The sequence below is a fragment of the Paramormyrops kingsleyae genome, chromosome 1, assembly GCF_048594095.1.
Source record: "Paramormyrops kingsleyae isolate MSU_618 chromosome 1, PKINGS_0.4, whole genome shotgun sequence".
Lineage (NCBI taxonomy): Eukaryota > Metazoa > Chordata > Actinopteri > Osteoglossiformes > Mormyridae > Paramormyrops > Paramormyrops kingsleyae.
The window spans coordinates 585,469-600,000 of NC_132797.1; the positions used below are offsets into that span (position 1 = coordinate 585,469).

General features: G+C 46.1%; 1 protein-coding gene across 2 annotated transcripts in view; it reads right to left on the reverse strand.

The window, feature by feature from the left end:
• Positions 1 to 4,217: 4,217 nt before the first annotated feature.
• mdfic (MyoD family inhibitor domain containing) overlaps positions 4,218 to 14,532 on the reverse strand; it is a 21,542-nt gene continuing 11,227 nt past the window's right edge. For both annotated transcript variants that reach the window (XM_023832732.2, XM_023832731.2), the window contains exons 4-5: positions 13,020 to 13,280; positions 4,218 to 6,596 (exon numbers count right to left, since the gene is read on the reverse strand). In XM_023832732.2, the coding sequence (XP_023688500.2) occupies positions 6,349 to 6,596; positions 13,020 to 13,280 (509 nt within the window). In that variant the 3' untranslated portion in view covers positions 4,218 to 6,348. The remainder of the gene's footprint in view (positions 6,597 to 13,019; positions 13,281 to 14,532) is intronic.

Sequence of the window (14,532 nt, forward strand, 5' to 3'; positions counted from 1 at the left end):
ATCCAGCGGTGGTCAGAAGTTCACATACACACATCAGGGGCATGTATGTCATTAATTTTGGGGTTTTGAACGGTTCTTTTCCCAGGGTGGAATCATTATGCAACATACATCGTCAATGATTTTTAAAAACGAGAATTGGGTGTACAAGTTTGAATTTATTTCGGATTTTCTGTTTGTATGCATTTTGAAAATGAGTTATACAAATAAAACTGAACTGAATTGAATTGAAATGACTGGTGAAGATCCGGTGGGACCTATTTAAACTGTCATCAGTTCCATCTTCCTTAAATATTCTGCAGAATTACATTGTAGACCAGAGCTATTCAAATAACGGTCCTCGAGGTCCGAGCCCTGCTGGTTTTCCAGCCTTCCTTTACCTGTGAGCCAGGTGTGAAGCCTCTGACCAATCAGAATCAGTAATTATTAAACAAACTACCTGGGAGAACTGAAAACAAGGCCTGGATTTGGAATCCAGGTCCAGATTTGAAGAACCCTGTTGTAGACTGTTAGAAAGTAAACTCCCTGTAAATGGTCAAATTACAATATTGTGAAATACAGACACTTAATATCTAGAGCCTACTGTCCCTGTGTGGTCCTTAATTAATTTTCTAAAGAATGCGGCTCCTGTACACTGTAAGTCAGACTCAGGAGAGGGATTTTCAGCCATGACGGTTCTGGTTCCCATAGCCCTAACCCTACCTCTGACAGTGACATTACTGCACCTGTGCTTGCCGCACTGCACATCTTACCATATTATAGTCTGAGACTCCCCGTCCAACAGCAGCAGTATAATTGGCTAGTGGTTTGTGACTCAGCCCCACGCCTTCAGTGTTTCGCGTCCGATTCCTGCCTCCATCTCACAGCAGCTATATCCTCTCTCTTTATGCATGTTTCCTCCTACCACTGGTGATTCCTGACCCTGTGTAGGGGATCTCAGCCACCCTGAAAAAGTATTATTCTAAATCCATTCAGCGATGCTGTCCCGTATTTTGTGGGAGCTGAGCCCCCCTGAGGGTCAAACGGTTGTATTGGCCCCACCCCCCGAACCATGGAACTGAAAGAAGGAGCAACGAGTGTTTAATATCCTCTGGCTTAATGAAGCAGAGCATGACGGGAGCTGTGACATGTTACCTAACATAGTTCATATTCATGGGAGCATTTTTATTTACATCCTTTCGAAACAAATGATTCCATTTATTCAGTTTTAAGTATACAATATGCTGGATTGTGTTTACTGTAGAAACCGCTGTTCTAAAAATGACATTAACTGTTTTATAACTGAGGTACAAAGTAACTATAGTAACAGATTTTTAAAATTTATCTAAAGCACAGAACTACAGGTCTGGCAACCTAGATTTCTGACCCTGAGTGATTTTGGGTGCTTATTACATCCCACTGACTTTCCAGATACTGGGCTGCAAAAGGAGTGTTCTCGGTCTCAAGCCACCAGAACTTCTGAAGCCTGAAAGTACAGCTTTGCTAACAGAAATGATTGTTCTAATAATGAAAGGACACGGGCACCGAAATGAACAAAAGGGGCCCGATAAGGAGCACAAAGGTGGCAGACTTTGCAAAAGGTTTCCCTTCCCTGTTTTAATATATGCCTTCCGTGCATTTTAAAGTGAAAGGGATTGTGAGAATACTTCCAGATCCCATTATCGAAAATGAGATGGTAATTTAAGGGGTGGAATGCATAAGAAAAGCCAGAAAACAGAAGAGGAATGAAAGGGCTTGCTGAGACTGGCAGGAGGTAAACAGAGCAGAACATTGTCTGGCTTAATTAGAAGGTTAATGCCGAGAGCGGGTCTGGCAGAGGTCAGTGAGCAGCATCACCGGGCATTGGGGCGCCTCGCTGCAGGTGAAATATGTAGCACGTACGTCCGAAAACCTCCAGGGAACATGGCAGGTCTCCCACTATGAGATACCTACAGATACCTCTGGCATCTTAGACAGAGAGCAGATACATAAACGGCAGCTAATAAAACACCATGATTTACTGACAGTCGAGTATTAAATACACAAACCCCCCCAGTTACATCTCTGAGAGACACCTGAACACTCCTCAGTGCTTCCTGATGCAATAGAACATATAACTATGCTGGCATCACTCATGTAACAAACATGACAGAGTCCTACAGAGCAGGTGAAGAGTGGAACGTGCACTACAGAGGTGCAGCATTCAGACCTCTGACCATGTGACTTATTCACACCACTGACCATGTGACTTATTCACACCACTGACCATGTGACTTATTCACACCACTGACCATGTGACTTATTCAGACTGCTGACCATGTGACTTATTCAGACCGCTGACCATGTGACCATCGTGAACAGCCAACACCCAAATATACATTTTGGTTATGCCTAACGACACCACATCTATTGTCACCTTAGCTAACTGCTTTAATGAAGTTAAAAAGTTTTCCGCCATCCAGGTTTTATCACTAAATGCGCAGAAAACCGAGGTTCTGTTGTTTGGAGGCAGGTCTGCAGATAGGGATTTTATAATCTCCACACTCCACTCCAGAGGGCTGAACTTCTCCCTCAGCAGCTCAGCCCGTAACCTGGGTGTCATCTTGATACAAGCCTCTCATTCAAATCACGTGTAAGTGCAGTTTCGAAGGCGTGCTTCTTACAGCTACGCCACATCACCAAACTGCGACGATTTCTTACTATTCAAGACACAGAGGAATTGCTACATGCTTTTGTATACAGTAGGATAGACTGCTGTAATGCTCTGTTATCTGGAAGCACACACTGCACATTAAACACCTTACAGCGTATTCAAAATGCAGCAGCTCGAATTGTCAGCAGGGGCAGGAAGTTTGAACACATAATCCCTGTTCTTAGTTCCCTGCATTGGCTTCCTGTTAGGTTCAGGATTGACTTTAAAGTTCTCCTACTTACATATAAGGCACTTAAAGGTCTAACTCCTGCCTACTTTACACAGGGACAGGCCTCATCATCCAATCAGATCACAGAATGCAGGTTTCCTTGTCGTCCACATATAAATAAAGTGAGAGTGGGCGGTAAAGCATTCTGCTACAGGGTCCCTATATTGTGGAATGGTTAACCAGTCTATGTCTGGGATGCTGATTCGGTCACAGTCTTTAAATCTTGACTGAAGACCTATTACTTCAGTTTAGCTTATTACCCGCAACCTAACACACCATAACTATGGCTGCTGGTGCTGCTGTAGTGTGATTGTATCTACCTGACCGTCCATGTTCTCTGCATTCCCACATGTCCGGGTGGTGCCCGGGGTGGGCACCATCAGAGCTGGAGTCCTGGTTCAGTCCCATGGAGGGGTGACATCGCGAATGGGACCTACGAACTGCATCATCGTGGGTGCAGCCTTCAGTGGCACCTACACAGGCCAGCGTGGAGAACAGACTCATCGATGGACTTTGTCTTGATCCTTAATCACAGCTTACAGCCAGCTTTTAGCAAGCATGTCCACTCTTTTCTGTTTTCAGGAATGTCAGTCTGCCGGGGGGGGGGGGGCAGCCAAAGGTTTTTTTTCTCCTTACTTGGGACTTTTTGGTAGCGCGGAGGAGCACGGTGAAGCGTGGAGGAGCACAGGCACTGTGTCACAAGGCTTAACCGAAAAAACGACTATTTTAGGAAATACCTAAACAAACAACCCTTTTATAAAGGAAAGCTAAAATGGTGGAAAAGCCCCCATGTAGGTATCTTTCTTACAGACTCTATCCTGAATACACCCAGATGACCCTAATGAAACAATTAGGCCAACCAGGCCCAGCTGTGTTTCATTAATATGTACCTGTGGGCTGGGGGCTGGTTATCATCACCATGGAAACCACAAAGCTCACCCAAATCGAGCCCTGCACCACCATGGCGACTCCATGCTGCTTCACACCAGTGACATGTATGTGGACTAACCATGTGACTGTCATGTGCATCTGTTTTCTTTCTGGGACCAAACACTCTGCTAACGAGAAAATGTACAGATCTGGATTTATGTTCATTTTTTCCCTAGCAACAACCGACAGCGAATCACAGTGTAACACTCAAACTCTTAATCATCGCCAATCCTGTTCACATGAGAGGAGGCCAGCTTTCAGAATGAAAAAGGCTGTGTATTGAGTTTCTATGAGTCACCCCAAGTGGCTCGGAGTCAGACTCGGAGGAACAGGGACTAGCAGCCGGAAGGGCTTCCTTCGGCAGAGAGCACATGACCATGACACCGCCACTCAAAGGAAATCGGTTTTATTTTCCAAATAGTGTTCACCATAATGACTCAAAATGACAAATACAGCAAAAGCAGGATTATGATTATGTCAGATACAGTATAGAACAAAATGACAAAAGTTACAGTATAGAACACAGGAAATGCTATTAACGTTATCAAGGGGCGCTCATTCTGCACGTCTAGAGCATTCGGATTTATAATCCCAATAAGAAATCCATGGTGATAACTGATAAATAAGCTATTTTAAAACTGGACTTTCACATTTGTCTTGTTTTCCCAGGTAACAGCAAATAAATTCTAGTAGTAAAAACATCAGAGATCGAACAGAAAAGCCTTAGTTTAGTATTTACCTGTATTAGTGTACAGCTTGTGCTGCAGAGATGATCTGCTGAAAACAAACAGACACTCTGTCCTAATCACAGGATTACAGACGCTGTTAATGGCACAGAGATATGGTTCTATATCAGTCAAGGAAAATGATCGCAACATTCCCAGATAAGACTTCCTAATATTGTAAAGTATGTCAAATGACTTGCATTGTTTCTATCAAGCAGCACAGACTTGCCTTGTGTGATGGGATTTTTGCTGAGCCACATTAGCGTGTATTTTCGGTACAGTAAAACATACCGTTTTTGCATTTCTTTGATTTGCTCACAATCCAGTGTCACTTATCATGGCTGGAGTCACAATGATTCCCCCAAAGTGGGTTATTAATGACTTTCAGCTTCCAGGAACACATTCCAACAAGTATTATTTGAATAATAACGATTAATGTGAAGTAAATGCGTGTTGAGAATCACATCAGCTTGGTTTGAACACATACCATAGGAAATTAACCATATGACAAGGGGAAAAAAAGTTCACTGATCCTGAGACAGGTCACTACGTTACTGAAATGGAGAAACCTTCACGTAGTAACACTGAAAACAAAATAAACTGAAATATCAGTCCTGGAAGCCAGTATTCCCAACAAGAGTCCAGTTTAAAGGCTGGTAGCCTGAGCTGTTACTCAAACATCCTGCTAATCATTTGCTGAGTTAATAAATTTGCTCCAAGAGGCACAGAGGATAAACTAGTCTCTCCTTTAAACATCTGCAGGAAGCTCATTTCGATTATTAGTATAAAAAACTCATCCACTAGTTTGATAGTAAAACAGTTTCACTTCACAATGTTAAAATCCTGGCTGGAGCCAACTCTTCACCATAGAAGCAAACAAAAAAACGTGCATCTCACAGACCCTCAGCTGATTTTTCTGTAGAGTTGCTGCACTTTTTCTTATGGCAACTAAAGCAGTCAGGATAATGATTTAAAGGTTTAGCAAGCTACAGTAGATGATGTTAAAACAAAATAATTTTTTACTTCTACAGTATTTGCTCTCTATGCTACAGAAATGTCCAAAATTAATACAATAACTACTCCAATTAAAAACCCTGATTTCTCATAGAAAAGGTTACTGATTTACTCTATCGAGAGAATGAGGGGATGGTCTAGAAGGAGATACAGTGTCATGTAGCTTCCATGTTTCTTAGACTTTCAGAATATTCTTTGGCGTCTCTGGAATCAGTAAGATGGACATTTCCGCATCACTGTCTGTGCACTGTGCTTTGGCTTCTGAAGCTGGTGGAGGACAGCTCAGGCGGCCTGTGGCTGACACAGTCGCCATGCACAGGCGGCCTGTGGCTGACACACACGCCATGCACAGACGCCACGCACAGGTGGCCTGTGACTGACACACATGCCATGCACAGGCGGCCTGTGGCTGACACAGACGCCATGCACAGGCGGCCTGTGACTGACACGCACACCATCCCATTATACCAGATGTACAGTTTCTCATAACATTACACTAATGTAGCATGTTGCTAAAAGCCCTAGTGTAGCATAGGAAACTATATTGCCTTTATAAAAACTAATTTTGATACAGGATATCTATTGTAAAAAATGTTACCAATATCACGGGAGTCGATAAAGTCTCCATGCTGGACCATCTGCATATCTTTGTACTGAGGACCTTCAGAGTTTGTCTGTGGTTCTTTGAAGTTCATGACAGAATGGGGGGGATCCTGAACTTCTCGGGAATCAATGTGGAGTGGCCGCTGGGGGCGAGCATGAGCAGGTGGTGTGGGGCCCCTTTATGTGGGGAAGCAGATCCCACAGCACTCCATGCAGATCTCCAGGCAGTCGGAGGACTCGCAGCAGGCGTCCATGATGCCACAGTCCATGTCGCAGGGGCAGTTGCAGTCGTCTCCCAGGTCATCTGCGCAGCAGCAGCAGCAGGCCTCCGAGCTGCAGCCGCCGCAGGATGCCTGCGCCAGCACCATGTTGCACAGGCTGAGGAACTCGCAGAAGAGGCAGGCCAGGATGCAGTGGACGCAGCAGTCTGGAAGGCCCAGGAAGAGAGAATGCGAGAGGGTGTTAGGGAGGAGAATTACAACCCCAGTTCCAAAAATGTTGGGACGTTGTGCAAATTGTAAATAAAAACACAATGTAATGACATGGAAAGATAATAAACCCATATTTTATTCACAAAAGAACATAGAAAACATATCAAATGTTGCATATGAGACATTTTGCAATTTCATGAAAAATATTGGCTTGTTGATTTTCATGACAGCAATGTGTCTCAAAAAAGTTGGGACATGGCCAATAAGAGGCTGGAAAAGTTAGTGGTACAAAAGGCAACAGCTGGGGAACAATTCGCAACTAATTAGGTCAAATAGCAACAGGTCAGTAACATTATTGGGTATGAAAAGAGCATCTTAGAGCTGCAGCGTCTCTCAGAAGTAAAGATGGGCAGAAGATCATCAATCCCCCCAACACTGCGTCGACAAATAGTTGAGCAATTTCAGAAAAAAGTTCCTCAGTGTGAAAAATGTAAAAACAAGGTTGAATATATCATCATCTACAGTACACAATATAATCAAAAGATACCAAGAATTTGCGTAAGGGACAAGGCCGAAAACCATACTGGATCTTGGTGATCTTTGGGCCCTTAGACTGCACTGCATCACAAACAGGCATGATTCTGTAATGAAAATGGGCTCAGGAATATTTCCAGAAAACACTGTCAGTGAACACAATTCATCGTGCCATCCGCAGATGCCAGGTAAAACTCTATCATTCAAAGAAGAAGCCGTATTTGAACATGATCCAGAATCACCTACGTCTTCTCTGGGCCAAAGCTCATTTAAAATGGACTGTGGCTAATTGGAGAATTGTTCTGTGGTCAGACGAATCTAAATTTGAAATTCTTTTTGGAAACCGGGGACGCAGTATCATCTGGACTAAAGAGTTAAAGGACCACCCAGCATGTTGTCATCGTTCAGATCAAAAGCCAGCATCTCTGATGTATGGGAGTGCATTAGTACATATGGCAGGGGCAGCTTGCAAACTGTATCTGGAAAGGCACCATCAATGCTGAGAGGTATATCCAGGTTCTAGAGCGAAATATGCTCCCATCCAGACGACGTCTCTTTCAGGGAAGACCTTGCATTTCCCAACATGACAATGCCAAACCACACACTGCATCAATTACAACATCATGGCTTCGTAGAAGAAGGGTCCAGGTACTGAACTAGCCTGCCAGTGGTCCAGATCTTTCACCCATTGAGAACATTTGGCGCATCATAAAAAGAAAAATACGACACGGAAGACCTAGGACACTTGAGCAACTGTATCAGACAAGAATGGGACAACATTCCTCTCCCAAAAGTCAAGCAACTGATCTCCTCAGTCCCCAGACGTTTACAGACTGTTATTAAAAGAAGAGGAGATGCCACACAGGGGTAAACATGACCTTGTCCCAAGTTTTTTGAGACGTGTTGCTGCCATGACATTCAAAATTACCTTATTTTTTCCTTAAAATGACACAATTTCTCAGTTTAAACATTTAATATGTTTTCAATGTTCTGTTTTGAGTAAAATATGGGTTTATGAGATTTCCATATCATTGCAATCTGTTCTTATTTACAATTTGCACAATGTCCAAACTTTTTTGGAATTGGCGTTGTAAATCCATCAAGCTCACGGGACGAGAGCAGGTCTGAGGGTAACCCAGTGCTTCAGGAGGGTGTGTCCTTCCAGTGCTGCTGGGAATACTGGTCCGATTAGGAAGCCCCCAGAATTTCCCGAATAATCAAACATCACTGCCAGTTTAATGCATTTCTTAGGTGCTTGACGTATTTTTGGCAGGAAGAAGACAGAGGAGTCACTTGCATTACTTACTTAAGACAATTTTCCTTTCATTTTCAAGTCATTAGATAATTAGTGTTTTAATGAAAGCACCATGTTTCCTACTGCTGAAGTTGGGTTAGCGTTCAGTGTCACTGGTGTGTGCGTATATGATGCTTTTACCCAAGGCTACTTACAGTAGCAGGCAGGGGTTACAATGTATGTCTGCTCCCTGGGATTTGAACCCGAGAACATGCATTGTTTGTGAAATGCTCTACTTGTTGAGTTACCATTGACATGCCAAGCTTACTGTGTAGAGCACAGAAAAATATTTACAAATCCAACGCTGAGATTCAGGCAGTAAAATGATCATTAATCGCACTAAAAGCGGGCAGGTGTCTGGTACTTTAAATATGAAACATTTCAATTGTTGAGAAATATATAGATATGGGGATATGTACTGTAGATTTAAACAGAGAAGTAGTTCAACTAAAATAGATTTGGGTTTCTCAGGTTTGTCTTGATTCTGACATTTTGAAGCAGGCACTGCAACAAGATGCCATAGGGAGGAAAAAATATGCAGAAGAATAACACAAGCTAGCCGTGAGCGGGGGGAAAAAATCACAACAAACAGCAGCAGAAACGATTGGGAGAAAATAGCTAGAAACATCTGGAAATGGTCAGGAGTGGATTTTAGGAGTAGTGGGGAGACATGTGAGGGGTGGGGCAGGGCGGGGGGCTTGGGGGGCCAGCCTGCAAACACTGCAGAGTAACACACTGGAGTTTAAAGAGGGAACCATGAGAGGGGCAGGGCGGGGGGGCCAGGGGGCCAGCCTGCAAACACTGCAGAGTAACACACTGGAGTTTAAAGTGGGAACCATGAGAGGGGCAGGGCGGGGGGCTGGGGGGCCAGCCTGCAAACACTGCAGAGTAACACTCTGGAGTTTAAAGAGGGAACCATGACAGGGGCAGGGCGGGGGGGGGGCAAGGGGGCCAGCCTGCAAACACTGCAGAGTAACATACTGGAGTTTAAAGAGGGAACCATGAGAGAGGCAGGGCGGAGGGGCCGGGGGGCCAGCCTGCAAACACTGCAGAGTAACACACTGGAGTTTAAAGAGGGAACCATGACAGGGGCAGGGCGGGGGGGGGGGGGGCAAGGGGGCCAGCCTGCAAACACTGCAGAGTAACATACTGGAGTTTAAAGAGGGAACCATGAGAGGGGCAGTGCGGAGGGGCCGGGGGGCCAGCCTGCAAACACTGCAGAGTAACATACTGGAGTTTAAAGAGGGAACCATGAGAGAGGCAGGGCGGAGGGGCCGGGGGGCCAGCCTGCAAACACTGCAGAGTAACACACTGGAGTTTAAAGAGGGAACCATGAGAAAGGCAGGGCGGAGGGGCCGGGGGGCCAGCCTGCAAACACTGCAGAGTAACACACTGGAGTTTAAAGAGGGAACCATGACAGGGGCAGGGCGGGGGGGGGGCAAGGGGGCCAGCCTGCAAACACTGCAGAGTAACATACTGGAGTTTAAAGAGGGAACCATGAGAGGGGTGGAGGGGGGGGGCAAGGGGGCCAGCCTGCAAACACTGCAGAGTAACATACTGGAGTTTAAAGAGGGAACCATGAGAGGGGCAGGGCGGAGGGGCCGGGGGGCCAGCCTGCAAACACTGCAGAGTAACACACTGGAGTTTAAAGAGGGAACCATGACAGGGGCAGGGCGGAGGGGCCGGGGGGCCAGCCTGCAAACACTGCAGAGTAACACACTGGAGTTTAAAGAGGGAACCATGAGAGGGGTGGAGGGGGGGGGCAGGAGGCCAGTCTGCAAATACTACATGAGGTACTGTCACTGAGGTACGTTATACAAGGGAAGCACGTAGGCAGGGGACCTGGGAGTCACATGACTGTGAGGGCGGCCATGTAAGTGCCAGCGAGAGGCCCACATAGCCTAGCCAAAGGGGACAGAGCACAGGCAGAAGGCAGGCCAGCTAGAAAGTCAGAGGAAAGGTCCTTGCATAGGAAAGGTGGCCGGCCACCGCTGACAGCCAAAACGAAGGACCTCTATCTGCCCAAGAGCTCGGCCGACTTGTGGGACTGGGCACCAGGCTGACTGTGGGTTTGGGCAGCAGGGGGACAGGCTATGTACCGTGTGAAGCATGGGACTGCGGCCCATTTAGCAGGACCGAGCCCCTAGAGGGGAAACAGGCGATACACTAGATAGTGGACACACAGCCGCCAGAACTGAACCACTCGGTCGCGCTCAAACAAGCTAATCCCGACGTTTTTAATAAGCGTTTCAGATGACAGCGGGGGGGCAGAGGCAGCCAAAGAAAGCATGATGCTGCAGACAGAGGAAGAAAGCCGCAATCAGCACTACGACGCAACAGAAAATACATCTTATAGGAGAAAACTTAAGGAAGTCAGACTATCATCCCTACAGATAGCATGAAAAAAAGTGAAAACCTACATAACCCTACAACATGACCTCTGTACAGCAGCGGTATCTCCAGCCGTATCTCCATACCTGGCAAATAAATTCTTCACTAATATTAATGATTCACTTCCTTGCTCGTTTTGCATAATAAAAATTAATCTGCTAACCTTTCGATATTAGTTTTATCATGATCTGGCAGGCGGACCGCATTATGATAACGCATGACTTGGCAAGCCATTTGGTAGTCTGGCATTACTAATCCATCCATCCATCCATCCATCTTCTGCAACTGCTTGGCCTAGTCAGGGTGGCGGGGGCCCGGGGCCTATCCTGGAGGCTACAGGCACAAGGCAGCGAGCAAACCAGGAGGGGGCGCCAAGCCATGGCTGGGCATTCATAATATTTCCTTATAATTAGTAAGAAGTAAAAAGAGGACAGAGCGCCACTTGGCATGGAAATGGGGGATAGGAAAGAGCTCCCAGACAAAGGAGGGGCGAGATGTGGCTCGCCGGGGGGGTCGCCGTTAATGATGGGGCACTGTTAGGGTCTGGCGGAGTGCGTGGGGGGGAGGGGTCCCACACACTTCCGACCTCATTAAAAAGTCTCACCCTGGTGGCTCCAGGCCAGCACCTTCGATGTGACACCCATCCCAATTTCACAGCCTTGCTCATGGCTGATTGTTGAGTGTGGGGGGGCAATGTGTCACGCTGAACATGCTGCCTTGGGGCCAGTGTGATCTCCTCTGATTATATTCAGCAAACGACAGCCTGGAGCACTCGCCAGGGTCTGAGCGTGCCGCTATTGCGGGTGGGCTCTCCTGTGGCTTAACTGCATGCGCGTGCCAGTGTGTTTGTGTTTGTGTAGAGGAGTCATGTGACCCTCCCACGACTTAACGTGTCCTTGCCAGCGTGTGTGTGTATTTGTGTAGAGGAGTCATGTGACCCTCCTGGCTCAGCTGCCTTTCCTTCCCACACAGCATGTTATGCCAGAAGTTTCTGGATAATTCACTTATTTGGGTGCTTTTCCACAGCACCAAGTACCGTACTTTTACCAGTGCTATCCCTTTTCTATTGACTTCTGGTCGAGTACCAGTACCGAAAGTGCCAGTACCGAAAGTGCCAAACCAGCTGGGGTACTTCTTTGGTACCTCGGTACTTTGGGGTGGGACTTGAAACGCTTTCTTTGTCGATTGGTTATGCAAATAGCCTGCTTCTGAAACACAACACAAACGCCGCCTTGAAAACAGTTGCGAACTCAAAAAACAATGATAAACAAAGTAAAAAAAAAAAAAAGTGATTTGGCTGGAAGAATAGATACAACAAAAAGATCATGATGGCATGACACAAAATTAAAAAGTATAGCGTGCTGTCCTAGCGATTTTATAAATATAACAATGTGATTTTGTTGTAATAGATATTGGGGTATTTATAAAACAAAAAAGGAGCCCGTAAATTTCTCACAAACCCATCATCGAGTGATTTAAAGGACAAGGATGAAAATGATTGCGATTGTCTTGGAGAATACATACAGAGTTTATGCAAAATCAGCGGAAGTAAAACTTTAAACTGATTTTTAAACAGATAAGAGTCTATAAAAGGAATAATAATTAAAATTGCAAAGCTTGCTAAGTTTTTTTTCCCCCTATGACAGAGTAAAAATATTTTAGTGAAACTTTAAGCCCCCTGCACTATAATGTCCATACAGAACTCAAAGTAAGAAAAAGCCTTATTTTAATATAGCTGACTAGCGATGAAGGATTGTACATGCGATGTTGGTATTAATATTGCACATCACCAAGCCATATAATATACTACAGCCATTTTTAGAATTCAGTACAAAAGACCCTGCCTCGAGTTGTGATTTCATTCAGTGCTGGTACTAGTTTTTATGCCAGTGGAAAACCAACACCTTGAAGTACCGCATATTTGGTACTTTCTTGAAGTACCAAAAGTACGGTACCTGGTGTGGTGGAAAAGCACCCTTGCTTCATAACCACCCCCTTTGGCAGGGTATACTACCACTAAAGCCATACACTTGTGTGGGCCTCTTGAGGTTTGGGACCCTACTGTTGGCCACAATCTGTCACTATACCAGTGGAGGACCCCAAGGTAACTTTTTGAGTTGGGCCCCAAAAATAGCAAACTTGCACCTGAATATGAGGCCCTGCTTTAAAGACTGATGCAACAGCAGGTGGCGCTCCCTACCTTCTGGGGAAGAGCCCGGCTTGTGGGAGGCTGTGGAGCTGCCCTTGCTCCTCCGGCTGCCGCCGCTGCTGACTGACAGGCTGGACTGTAGCTTGCGCTGCACCTTGTGTGACACAGGTGATGGCTGCTTCCTGGGCTCTGCGGCCGTGTGCGTGGTGCCCGGGGGGGGGACCCCGTTACCATTACTCAGGCCAGCATAGGGGCCACCCTGGGGGTCTGGGGTCAAGGCTCCGTCAGGTGGGGGCAGTCGCTGTGGCTGATCTGGGAGGGAGACACCATGGGTCTTAGTTAAGCAGAGAGCAGCATGTAATACCACCTCCAAACCATTAGGGGACAATACCACAAAAACATTTCTCTGCCAGTTTCAGATAATACTACAAATGAAAGCAAAAATATTTTGAAATACATTAACATTAAGAGATTTAAAATGTACATCTGGAGGAAAGCCAATTCCTGCCATCAAACGAACACCATAAAAATTCCCCAAGAAAACTCATCTGTTAATAAATACTAGCCCAGCTTTAGCTTAGAACTTAGCTATGGGCCATAGCCGTGCCTCCGACATTTGCTTATGCTGCCTTCCTTTTACTTCGGAGGTCGAAACTCGGAACTGAGAATGACATCACACACGAGTTAACTGCATTTCAGTACAGCAAGTCAGAAAGCCATTTAACAATACCAGGGACCAGTTTCAAAAAGCAAACTTTCTTGCTTACCTGGATAACTTGTTGGATTTAATTTATCCCAGTTTAAATGGCCTTTATCCTCATTCACTTACATTTACACTACCTTAAATCCAACAAGTTGTCTGCTTAAGCAAGAAATCCTGCTTACTGAAACTGGACCCAGTTCTAGCCCAGTTAATTGTTAGCTATTGTTAGCAATATCAGTGGATAACAACACATCATGTAGTATTTTGCGCATAATAAAAACTATAAAACTACAGCTTTAACTTCTGTTAAAGAGCGCAGCCATCTTGGATTCTGAGCTTGGGGTTGTATCTCTTTATCCGACTTCATGAGTAGGAACTTCAGGGGGCGTTCCAGTTGAAATTTCTGACTATGAGTTACGAGTCCAAATGGAACACAGCATTAGCACCTGCCTACGAGCCACTGCCGGGCCTCCGGCTTTAGCTTAGCACCTGGCTACGGGCCATGCCGGGCCTCCGGTTTTAGCTTAGCACCCGGCTATGGGCCATGCCGGGCCTCCGGCTTTAGCTTAGCACCCGGCTATGGGCCATGCTGGGTCTCCGGCTTTAGCTTAGCACCCGGCTATGAGCCACTGCCAGGTCTCCGGCATTAGCTTAGCACCCGGCTATGGGCCATGCCGGGCCTCCGGCTTTAGCTTAGCACGCGGCTATGGGCCATGCCGGGCCTCCAGCTTTAGCTTAGCACCCGGCTATGAGCCGCTGCCAGGCCTCCGGCTTTAGCTTAGCACCCGGCTATGAGCCGCTGCCAGGCCTCCGGCTTTAGCTTAGCACCCGGCTATGAGCCGCTGCCAGGCCTCCGGCTTT